Source organism: Mytilus trossulus, chromosome 11 (genome assembly GCF_036588685.1).
Source record: "Mytilus trossulus isolate FHL-02 chromosome 11, PNRI_Mtr1.1.1.hap1, whole genome shotgun sequence".
NCBI lineage: Eukaryota > Metazoa > Mollusca > Bivalvia > Mytilida > Mytilidae > Mytilus > Mytilus trossulus.
Genome location: NC_086383.1, coordinates 20019025 through 20031350, shown reverse-complemented (window position 1 = coordinate 20031350; position 12326 = coordinate 20019025). Strand labels below are relative to the sequence as shown.

At 33.2% G+C, this 12326-nt stretch overlaps 1 protein-coding gene across 3 annotated transcripts in view; it reads right to left on the bottom strand.

Moving 5' to 3' along the window:
- Nucleotides 1-4678: 4678 nt before the first annotated feature.
- The window catches only part of LOC134690829 (contactin-5-like), a 28948-nt gene continuing 21300 nt past the window's right edge, over nt 4679-12326 (bottom strand). For 2 of the 3 annotated variants that reach the window (XM_063550931.1, XM_063550930.1), the window contains exons 3-4: nt 8476-8685; nt 4679-6094 (exon numbers count right to left, since the gene is read on the bottom strand). In XM_063550931.1, the coding sequence (XP_063407001.1) occupies nt 5250-6094; nt 8476-8685 (1055 nt within the window). In that variant the 3' untranslated portion in view covers nt 4679-5249. Of the gene's footprint in view, nt 6095-7756; nt 7874-8475; nt 8686-12326 lie in introns of those variants that run through there. The other variant, XM_063550932.1, reaches the window with a different exon arrangement.

Sequence of the window (12326 nt, the reverse complement as noted above, 5' to 3'; positions counted from 1 at the left end):
TGTCACATACATATGTTTTAATGGCATATTTGTCCAATTTCTGTATTGTACCTTCCATATTCGTTCACATAGATACATGAAATTAACTGAAACTCAAAAATCAATACATTTTACAAAAAATCAACAATGGCTTGCCCTGCATTACATGTTATAGTATTCGTCCATACCAATTTTAAGCAAATTAAGTCGTCTTGCAGGCCTGCAGATTTTTTTGAAAATTTAGTGTTCACCCCAAGAACCGGTTTGGCCACAACATAACAATTTCAAGTTTATTTACAATTTACACAGTGTGTATATGTAAAGTATGTTTTAATGAACATATGTTTTCATAGTTTATGACTTTATTCATTATAGGTTGAAAAATACAGGCAAAGTTTAGATGTTTATGAAGTGTCTTATATTTTGACTTAAGTGGAACCTTAAGGTTGTTTGATGTGCTGAATCTAAACCCTCCATTAAAAGAGTGCACACACTGAAATGTCTCGCCTTTTTTACTGATCATTGATATTATGTTGAAAGTCCTAAATATAAATAAAGCTTTATTACAACTCACATAAACCAAGTAAACTAAAAATTGACCTTTGAACCATGAAAATGAGGTCAAGGTCAGATGAACCATGCCAGGCAGACATGTACAGCTAACAATTCTTCCAAACAACAAATATAGTTGACCTATTGCTTATAGTTTAAGAAAAACAGACTAAAACACAAAAACTTAACACAGAGCAATGAACCATGAAATAGAGGTCAAGGTCAAATAAAACCTGCACGACTGACCTATAGATCATAAAATATTTCCATACACCAAATAAAGTTGACATATTGCATATAGTATTAGAAAAAAAGACCAAAACTCGAAAACTTTGACCATTCAACCATGAAAATGAGGTCAAGGTCAGATGACGCCTACCAACTAGACGTGTACACCTTACAATCATTTCATACACCAAATATAGTAGACCTATTGCATACAGAATAAGAAAAGCAGACCAAAACACAAAAACTTAACTATAACCACTGAACCATGAAAATGAGGTCAAGGTCAGATGACACCTGCCAGTTGGACATGTACACCTTACAATGCTTCCATACACCGAATATACTAGACCTACTGCTTATAGTATCTGAGATATGGACTTTACCACCAAAACTTAACCTTGTTCACTGATCCATGAAATGAGGTCGAGGTCAAGTGAAAACTGTCTGATGGGAATGAGGACCTTGCAAGGTACGCACATATCAAATATAGTTATCCTATTACTTATAAGAGAGAATTTATATTACAAAAAATCTTAACATTTTTTTCAAGTTATCACTGAACCATGACAATAGGGTCAAGGACATTGAGGCATCCACGCATCCAGGTCTTCTACCTTCTAAAATATAAAGCTTTTAAGAAGTGAGCTAACACCGCTGCCGCCGCCTGATCACTCTCCCTATGTCGAGCTTTCTGCGACAAAAGTCGCAGGCTCGACAAAAACTACGATGAAATTGGACACTTAAATTCTAAAACGAAAGATACATGCCAAAAACACGGTGAGCGATTCAGGCTCTCGAGAGCCTCTTGTTTAAATAAGTCTATTTACTGTGACTTGGCTGTTAGTATTGCTCTCCACCCAATACAATTAATTCAAAATTCTGACCAAATTGAAGATGCAAGGTGAAAAAATAAAGCATTTTTGATTATCTTGAATAATCATACACAACTTTGATTCTACTTCAATGCTATTATGAAAGAAAACACCTGTGCTATGAGTGCATGATACGCCCGTCGTTTTTATAAAGGGGGCATACACACATTTTTCTAGTTTTCAGACAGTAAGTGTTTTGATCTTTCTGAAATTGTACCACAAAGTTCCATACAAAAAAGGAAGGTTTGTGTTGATTTTGGGGGTTATTGCCCTGACTGTAACAACTACTATTTCTAATACTTTGTATAAAAGAGGGACAGTCAAACTCATAAATCGAAAATAAACCGACAACGCCATGGCTAAAAATGAAAAAGACCAACAAAAGTACACATGACACAACATAGAAAAAAACTAAAAAAAAGCAACACGAACCCAACAAAAAAACCTGAGGTGATTTCATTGCTTATTTCAATGGGGTTTTATTCTTGAATTATATGTGGATTTGTGGCCCTGTTTATAAATTGGTCAACATTGAAGTCCAAAGGGTCCAAAATTAAACTTTATTTGATAACATTAAACATTGAATTGTTGGGGGTTCTTTGATATGCCGAATTTAATCGTGTATTTAGATTTTCAAATTTTGGTCCCGTTTTCCAATTGATCTACATTAAGGTCCTAATGGTCCATAATTAAACTTTGTTTGATAACATCAAAAAATGAATTATTGGGGTTCTTTGATATGCCAAATCTAACCGTGTATTTAGATTTTGGATATTGGGGCCAGGACTGTAATAGGTTAATGTCCATGCAATCTAAAAAAAAAAAAAAAAGTTTTTAGGCCACATTCATTCTGTGTAATAACCTATTCGTTGTCAAATTTTAAATCACAATCCAAAGCTGTATCAAGCTTGAATGTTGTGTCCATACTTGCCCCATCTGTTCAGGGTTCGGTCTCTGCGGTCGTAATAAGCTGTACCCTGCGGAGCATTTCATTTAAGAATAAAGTTCGATAAAAATCCCATAGCTCAAAAATGCTTTAAATATGAGAATTTGAGTCAAATCGGTGATCATGAATTTGACAGTTAGTGCCCCTTTAAAGTATTGTTCTTTTAATGTCAAAATTTGCACACAAAATTACCAATTTTACGGCGGGTCATACCTCTAGTTAACAGTTTATTTGTACCTGTTGGGGGTATGATTTTTTTCTTTTTTATTTTGTTCTTTGCCGAACTTAGTCTCGTCTTCATTCCATATTGTGGAGTCCAGTTTGTCAATGAGTAGAATCTAATAGCTTTACATCTTATTTCCTAGTGCATGCATGTAGAACAAAACTTGAGTTGGCGTGTCTGCTTTGCTTGTATATTGTTCAATTATATAATTGTGATAACGTCCAATTCAATTTAAATACTAGTATACAGGTTAACCTATGTCTATTCATACTGTTTGAAGATGCCAATCTTTATTACAAAGCTTGAATAAACATTTATACAAACAAAGCAAGCAAACCATTGTTTTACTCTACACGCATTATTAAATAAGCTGTAAATACTTATCTACAGTTTCTTGTGATGATACATCAACTCGAGATTTCTGTAGGAAATTCAAATTGGATGTACTTAAAGATGATTTGTCTCATTGGCAAGCATTTTTTGCGCAATCTCGCTACAAGTAAACATTGCATAAACAAAACGTTTTAACCCCATTGTAAAATGCTCGACAAAAAGCCTCATCATTTTGACTCGCAGCTGATATTTTACATGGTTCCAATACGCACACAACCTGATAATTGGTACATATGAGGGAATAATTGCATGGCTGACCCGTGTTAAGAATGAACAATGTATCTTGCACTTAAAAGACACCCTTGTTAATTTCGAGAAAGAGCAGGCTATTATCCGTAACCGCTTCAAGGCAGCACTCGCATCAGAAAAGTGGAAAGGGATTGATATAAGTCAGGGGCGGATACAGCCATTTGAAAAAAAGGGGGTCCCAACCCAGGACAAAAGGGGTTCCAACTATATGTCCCCATTCAAATGCATTGATCGGCCACATAAAGGAGGGGTTCCAACTATATTTCCCCATTCAAATGCATTGATCGGCCCCCCAAAAAAGGGGGGTTCCAACCCCCGGACCCCCCCTTTGGATCCGCCAATGTAAGTTGTAATAACTTGTTTTCCTCTACAATATATACAAATATGTTTGAAACTTTAAATCAATTGTTAAGTATGAAGGAGGGACTGGATGGGGTTCACAGAAAACAGAATAATAGGCAAAATGTGCCGAATACTAGTAAATGAGGAAACAATAAAGAGGGGAGAAAAATGACCTAAAGAATACAGACATGAAGGACCCCTCAAAACCCTCATGCGCATGTCTGTCGTCTGATTTTGACATTATTTTCATAGTTCATTGGTTCAGTGTTGAGATTTTTGTAGTGAGGTCTGTTTCTTAAATACTGTAAACACTATGTCAGCTATGTTTGGTTATGGTATGATTTTAATGTGTACAGGTCTGTCTGGCAGATTTCATTTGACCTCGACATTTTCTTCATGGTTCATTGAACAATGTTAACTTATTTGTGATTTAGTCTATTTAAAGATACCACAAGCAATAGGACCACTTTATTTGGTTTCAAAGTTTGTTCAAAGTCAGAAACCTTAACCAAGCTGTCTTATATGATCTTATATATAATGATTTGTTTTGAATTGGGGGCTGATTTCATATTGTTCAAGTGCATATCCAATTTATTTATAATTTTATTAGACTCTAGACAAACAATAATTTGGTATATTTTTGAACACCTTTCTATTGTTGAAGACTGTAATGTTGCCCTTTAGTGACTTCAAGTCATTTGGGTAGTTTTGTCGCTTGGTTACTGTAATGTTGCCCTTTAGTGACTTCAAGTCATTTGGGTAGTTTTGTCGCTTGGTTACTGTATCATTGCTACTTTCCCTAGATCTCCATCATTCATACGTACATGTAATCTAGACTAAGCTTAGCCTATAAAACTCTTCTATTGTGTAGGCATTAAACAAGTAATAATTGAAAACGCATTTGGATAATTTATTTTTATCATTCAACCTGATGAACACCTATTAGTTATAGTTTTGCTATGAAAATAATGCTGTCACATGTATAAAAATATCTCTACACGAAATATTACACACAAAACTGTAAACACCTCATTTTTTTTTAAAACTTTCAACATTTTTTTTTATCACGATTACGGTGTGCTTCAACAGAAATGTTCCTAACCCCAATATGTTTAAAAGGCAATTACATATCGACCTTTGACTTACTTTGCTGCACAGCGTTTTAAAATACAATTGAAAGTACAATACCTGTTCGACAAACTTTCTTTACGAAAACACTGGATGAGTTTTCAAATTAAATGATGAATATTCTATCGAGTCTCGCGACAATAAACAATAGAAACTCCCACGTATACAATGAGTTTATCTACTTACTAGTATAACGATTATAAATCCATTTCAATGGTATTTTTATACTTGTTGTAGTTTTGGTTTGAGAGATGCCTTTGTGTAGCACGTATAGCATACGAAAAACAAATACCTTCAAATTGTAACTCTTACCTTTACATAACGAATTTGTGTAAAATTACGAGTAGTTACAAAGGTATTTCACCAACATATAAATTAGCTGTCCAGCAAAAATTAAAATTACAAAGTTCAAAGGAGCAACATCTGCGCATAATCCTGCAAATGTTATACCGGAAATAAGTAAACAAAACAACATTAAATTTAAAGTGTACACATGTTCACTATTATTTGTTGAATTGTTGATTAACACATTTTTCGTTACTGATAAAGGCCTCTGAGGTGATGATGCTTGTTTCGACATTAGTGGACGTTTTTGAGACGACGATACAGACGACGACATTGTGTCACGTGCTGACGAGCATGCGCTTTTGGACTTATTTGAAATGCTCTTGGAATGATTTTGATTACCGTTAATCGGCTCAGTTTTCTCTGCTTCTCGTCCTTTTGTACTTCCTTTTGATAAATCTGAGTTCGTCTGTTTATTATTTTTTGAAATCTCTGTAAGTTCGACAGAGGATTTTAACTTTGGCGCATGACCATTATCAGGAAAACCTAATTCTGAGTTGGTACCTATGTTCCTTTGATTATCGTTCGAGTGTTGATCGCTGGACTTGCAGACGACCAATAACCGATGATTTGCATTTTCATCTTTGACTAATCCTTCACACAATTTAATAGAACTGTTCAAATTTTTATCTGCTTTCATGTTTGTCAAATTTTTATTTTCGAAAACTAGATTCGGAATTGGGGAATTTTTAAGGTCATTTCCGAAAACATTTTCCTTGTCAGAATCCATTTCAATGCCGCAATTGTAAATATCGTTGTCTGAATTTTCTACCAATCCTGGTAAAAATACGTCTTCATCGTCGATGTAGTCCATGTTGTCGTAAATATTGCTGGTATCTATAAATAAAATGGTACAATGATCAAGCTACAAGTTATAAACCATGAACAATGAAAATCTTGATAAAAAGAACGGTTTAATACTAGTCAGTATACATGTACAACAATTTAAAATTTAAAAGGTACCATAGATTCATAGATTTTTGATAGAACGTCAAGTGCACACCAACAGAAACTTGAACGTTCGTTACATGGCGTTTAAAAATCCCACTGAAACTTGAGTTATATTGTAAATTGTGACTTTATTTCGAAGTGAGATGTGTTCAGTTTCGATGAAAATTGTTTGTTGGTACACGGAATTGAATACCTGTTATTTTTCTTTTATGTTTGTCTTTTTTATATACCCAAGGGTACCACATACAATGTAACTGCTATTCAATAAAAACAAATGTATTTGGTATACATCAAATCTGTATGAACTGATGAAAGATATTATATGTTCTCAATCTAAACAGGTATTGAACAATTCTTACAAAAGCACAGACAAGTATTTTAAGGCGAAGTGCACATATATGAACTATAAATTATATTGACAAGACCAAAAACGGTCTCCTTAAAGTTAGGCGAGTCATCTCCCTTACTCGAGAATATTGGACAAGCAAACGAAAAAAATATTTCCTGTGGTTTATCAAAATTGTCCATATCATACCATTTTTTTGCTAATTTAAATAGTTCGTATCTAAATATTAAAAAGGTTGTCTCTGTACCTACCATTGTACTTTGGTTTATGAGAATAAAGATATATATATTAAACCCCTACAACCTCCTTCCACCCCTCCCCCCCCTCTGCCTCAATTTTTTTTTCGAACACTTCGCCTTAAAGCTGTCAAACTTAAACACCATGCAAACTTGGCAATAAAAGGTAAGCCCTTATCAATAAACATAGCAGTCGAAACATTAACAAAAAGAGCGCAAATATCTTGTACTCAGAATAAAATCCTGTGAGACACCTGATTGGATGATACAATGTTGGAATTATTTTAAATTCAAAGCTTATCCATGGTTTAAAAATCAGAAAATAAAAGACTTATTAAACCAAGTGTAGAAAATATATTTATTCGATGATTCTATTTAGCAGCCGTTAATTAAATGCCTTTCCCATTAAGTCAATGTAAGTGAAAAAATAAACTTTTTTAAATCTGCATTTTAGGTCAAATTTTGCCGCATTATCATATACCTTTTTTGGCTGCAATAAATCTCTAATGTTTATAGTAATAAGAACCGCAACCCATCTTTTTCTACTTTTTTCTTTCTCTTAAAATATGGAACACCACTAGTACACTATGAAAAATGTATTACAAATAATTGCTCTCCTGTAACTAAACATAAGCAGTGAAACAGGTCTTGGTAATCTCCCCTTGCATGTAGAAACTTTAACTATGTAGAACTGGCTGAGCCAAATAGCTCCTGACCAGCAAGTTCGAAAAAGACCGTCAGACGTCCAAGCATCTTCGGACCATATAGCTTAGAAATAATCTACCGTATAAATGTATATCTTTATGTTTAAAAAAGCTAACTATTTAGATATGTCTTAATTAGCAATTAAAACTATTTAGGAAAAGTTGGACATCTTAGTGTATTAACTTAGCAAACAAATAGCAAAACAACAGCTAGGTTTCACTGAGCAAAGAAAATCATATCGAGGCAAGCCGCAAAAGCTGCGATTTAAAACTGATAGGTTAGAGTTCAACATTCACAAGTAGCATTTAACAAAACCAGGCTCAGTCCTTACGAAAGAGAATAGGTGAATTCAATCTTCATAGAATGTCTACTGTGAGTCTAAAAGTGGAAGTTCAGAAAAGTGCATAACGTTAATTGTTTGTGTTAGAATTTAGGAAAGTAAGAAAAAGAAGAAATCTTCATGCCAGATTTTGATTTAAGATCAAAGGTAGTAAATTATACAATATACTGGGAGTTAACCCAGTAAAAATCAGCAGAACGTATGAATCCTTAGGAAATATAAAGCCTCTCAATGATAAAAATTAATTTTCTAATAAAGTATGTAGCTCAATTTTTTTTTAAATTTCAAACTTAACAATTCCGTCAAAGTTTTGTAAAAATCAAACAATTCAAAATATTTTTAGTCAAGGTGTTTGGTACCACCTACAGATAGAGGCACACAATCAAACTGAAAATTTTAAAAAAATCACTACTTAAAAAAAATCTATTAAATTAGCTGGCTTCAAGTCGGGGTTTAAAAATAAATCTGCAGTTTCTATAGAATTTACATTAACAATTAAATGGAATCTGACCGATGCAAAACAGCCCACAACATTGGCCATAAAACATTTTGCTAGGTATATACTATAAACTACGTTGGGAAAACTAAAAATTAACACAATTATTTCTTAATTTGTATTTTCATATCATTTAATTCATACCCGATGCTAGGAAAGCCCAGTTGCCAAGAAAATCTGGCCATGATTGTGCCTTGATGGTGACCCCATCATATAAATATGTGAGTGGTGACTTTGGTTGTTTTCTAATTTCCTCTGCCTCTCTTTCCTCCTCGTCTATCCTCTCTGGGATAGGGTTAAAGGTTGATTTGAAAGTGACCCGCTCTTGTGACCTCTTAGGTGAGTTAGGTTTTGCTGTAATATAAATTCATACGTAAGTTTTATTTTTGTTTTTATGTACAGTTGATTCGTCTCCATAATTTTAAGAGACATTTATAATTGAAATGCAAATCTTGTGCTTTAAATTAAAATGGGTACTTTTGAAATTATTTATTATTACTTTTGAGTTTGAATGTTCTTTGATAATTGAAATTCTATATTTGGATAGATTTCATTAAAAAATGATTATTTTGAGTATAGCGTAACCTTTCCTAATAGTTAGTACAACTGTAGTTCATGGTTAGTATATTGTATTTTCACTTGAGTAGATAGGTTAACACAAAAGTACATTGTTAATAGTCACCATGCAGCATGTACAAAGATTTTCATAATGTTTTTTCTTTGTAAAAGTCAAATTGAATAAAACATATATTACAAGTCAATCATGAAATGATGACGCCTGCTTAGAGAATGTTAATATTCTATCAAAATATACAAGCAATCATCGTAGCTTCAGTTTTATTGTTAAGAGCTCTGCATGTCGAGGGCTTCTTTCTGACCTATATACAAAAAAGGGGGGAGGGGGTCCAATCACATGTTCCCATTCAAATACATTTATCGTCCCCCTCTGGATCCGCGCCTGCTATCATTCACCAATATTCTTTAAGAAACAAATTAAGGATTATGTGCCCTTGTGTTGCTTCAATGCTAAACAAATGGAATTGTATAGAAAATCAACAGCCTTTCCCGTTGTACTCTCATATTCAGCAATTCGGTACTTGATAGATATAGGATTATTGCATGCAGTGCAAGCAATGATTTCTTTATTGGTTAAAAGTTAAAATGAATATAAATATGGACCAATTCATTTGTTTATGTAATTTATACGTGTTTCTCGTTTCTCGATTTTAATTTAGATTAGACCGTTGGTTTTCCCGATTGAATGGTAATTTTGGAGCTCTTTATAGCTTGTTGTTCGGTGTGAGCCAAGACTCCGTGTTGAAGGCGCACATTGACTTATAATGGTTTACTTATTTTAAATTGTTATTTATTGTTCCTATAGCAATTCAATTACACTTTCTAGGGTACGCTCGACTTAAGGTTCATGTGGACCATATATGGATAATGTGGACCCTGTGGCTAAAATGGATGCATTTTCATCTCAAAATTTACTCCGAGTACAGACAAACATTTTAGCCAAAGGGTCCACATGAACCTTAAGTGACTAAGCACGAGGTGTTTTGGAATTGAAAGATTGTTTAGGACCTTTTGTAAACAATATACGCTAGCTGATTATTAAAAAACAAGAGAGTAAACTATGTTTCAAATTTTATTACAAAAATCTCTGTATTAAACGGTGTGTGGATTTTCTACAAAATTCTTGATTTTATTTTCACTAAATTCTTTTTTTATTAAATGCAATGAAATTTTGAATAATTATGCTTTGCACGAAGTTTCCCCTAGGTATATGTATACAATGGCCCATCTCTATTGTTCATTATCTTTGCTGTTTTGACACTATTGCAGTTTGAAAAGTAAGGGGCCGATTTTGGCCTCAAATTTCAGGTTCATCTGACGAAAGATTTTTAACACTTTTTAAACACTTAAGTGTCTATTTCACTTGAATCAATAAGTTTATGTGTAAGATTTTAACTGATTAAGTCATAACGATCCGATTCAAGCTCAAATATGAACCAGATGCTCCGCAGGGCGTAGCTTTATACGACCGCAGAGGTTGAACCCTGAACGGTTGGGGCAAGTATGGACACAACATTCAAGCTGGATTCCGCTCTAAATTTGGATTGTGATTAAATAGTTGACACAGCATAGGTTTCTGACACAGAATGAATGTATTCAAATGAACTTAAAATTTTTGTTTTCTCTTAGAGCAATTCACTATGCTGTTGAATATTAATACTCTCAAAAAAATGTTTGAAGAAATTTTCTTTTTATTTATGAAATTTCAAATGAGAAAAATTTAACCCAATTTTTTATTCACATCCCCCTTTCCCTTATTCCAAAACTAATTTCAATTAAAATATTCTAATGGAGTTTGCAACAATTACTACTCATTTAAATACATGATGTAAAAAAACTGCTTGTTATCACTGAATGGTAAAGATTATTTAAATTTATCAGTTGGTAGTAAAAAGTGAATATACATTGTATATTGTATATAACAAAGATTTAAGTTGATTCTGGACAAAGAAAGATAACTCCAATTATAAAAAATTCTTGCAGATATTTCTTGCTTACTATACTGGACAAAGAAAGATAACTAACAATTAAAAAAAAATTTGCTATTTCACAATATTGTGAAATTAGATATTTCTTGCCATTGCACAATACTGTGCAATTGAAAAGACTTGCTATTGCACAATACTTAATATAATAATTTTAGATCCTGATTTGGACCAATTTGAAAACTGGGCCCATAATCAAAAATATAAGTACATGTTTAGATTCAGCATATCAAAGAGGCCCAAGAATTTAATTTTTGTTAAAATCAAACTTAGTTTAATTTTGGACCCTTTGCACTTTAATTTAGACCAATTTTAAAACTGGACCAAAAATTAAGAATCTACATACACAGTTAGATTTGGCATATCAAAGAACCCCAATTATTTAATTTTTGATGAAATCAAACAATGTTTAATTTTGGACCCCGATTTGGGCCAACTTGAAAACTGGGCCAATAATCAAAAATCTAAGTACATTTTTAGATTCAGCATATCAAAGAACCCCAAGGTTTCAATTTTTGTTAAAATCAAACTAAGTTTAATTTTGGACCCTTTGGACCTTAATGTAGACCAATTTGAAAACGGGACCAAAAATTAAGAATCTACATACACAGTTAGATTTGGCATATTAAAGAACCCCAATTATTCAATTTTGATGAAATCAAACAAAGTTTAATTTTGGACCCTTTGGGCCCCTTTTTCCTTAACTGTTGGGACCAAAACTTCCAAAATCAATACCAACCTTCCTTTTATAGTCATAAACCTTGTGTTTAAATTTCATAGATTTCTATTTACTTATACTAACGCTATGGTGCGAAAACCAAGAAAAATGCTTATTTGGGTCCCTTTTTGGCCCCTAATTCCTAAACTGTTGGGACCGAAACTCCCAAAATCAATACCAACCTTCCTTTTGTGGTCATAAACATTGTGTTTAAATTTCATTGATTTCTATTTACTTTAACTAAAGTTATTGTGCGAAAACCAAGAATAATGCTTATTTGGGCTCTTTTTGGCCCCTAATTCCTAAAATGTTGGGACCAAAACTCCCAAAATCAATACCAGCCTTCCTTTTATGGTCATAAACCTTGTGTTAAAATTTCATAGATTTCTATTCACTTTCACTAAAGTTAGAGTGCGAAAACTAAAAGTATTCGGACGACGACGACGACGACAACGACGACGACGCAGACGACGACGCCAACGTGATAGCAATATACGACGAAAATTTTTTCAAAATTTGCGGTCGTATAAAAATCTATCAAATATGCCGAAAATTGTCACTTTTCAGTTGGTTTTTGTCAAAAATGAACCTGGCCGCATTCGTGTTCATTCTCAACCTTTATATATGTTATGTATTATAATAAAATACAACTTACATTTCAATATTAAGGATGAACACGGATGCGGCCACTTTTGTTTTTTCACGAAAACCGTCTA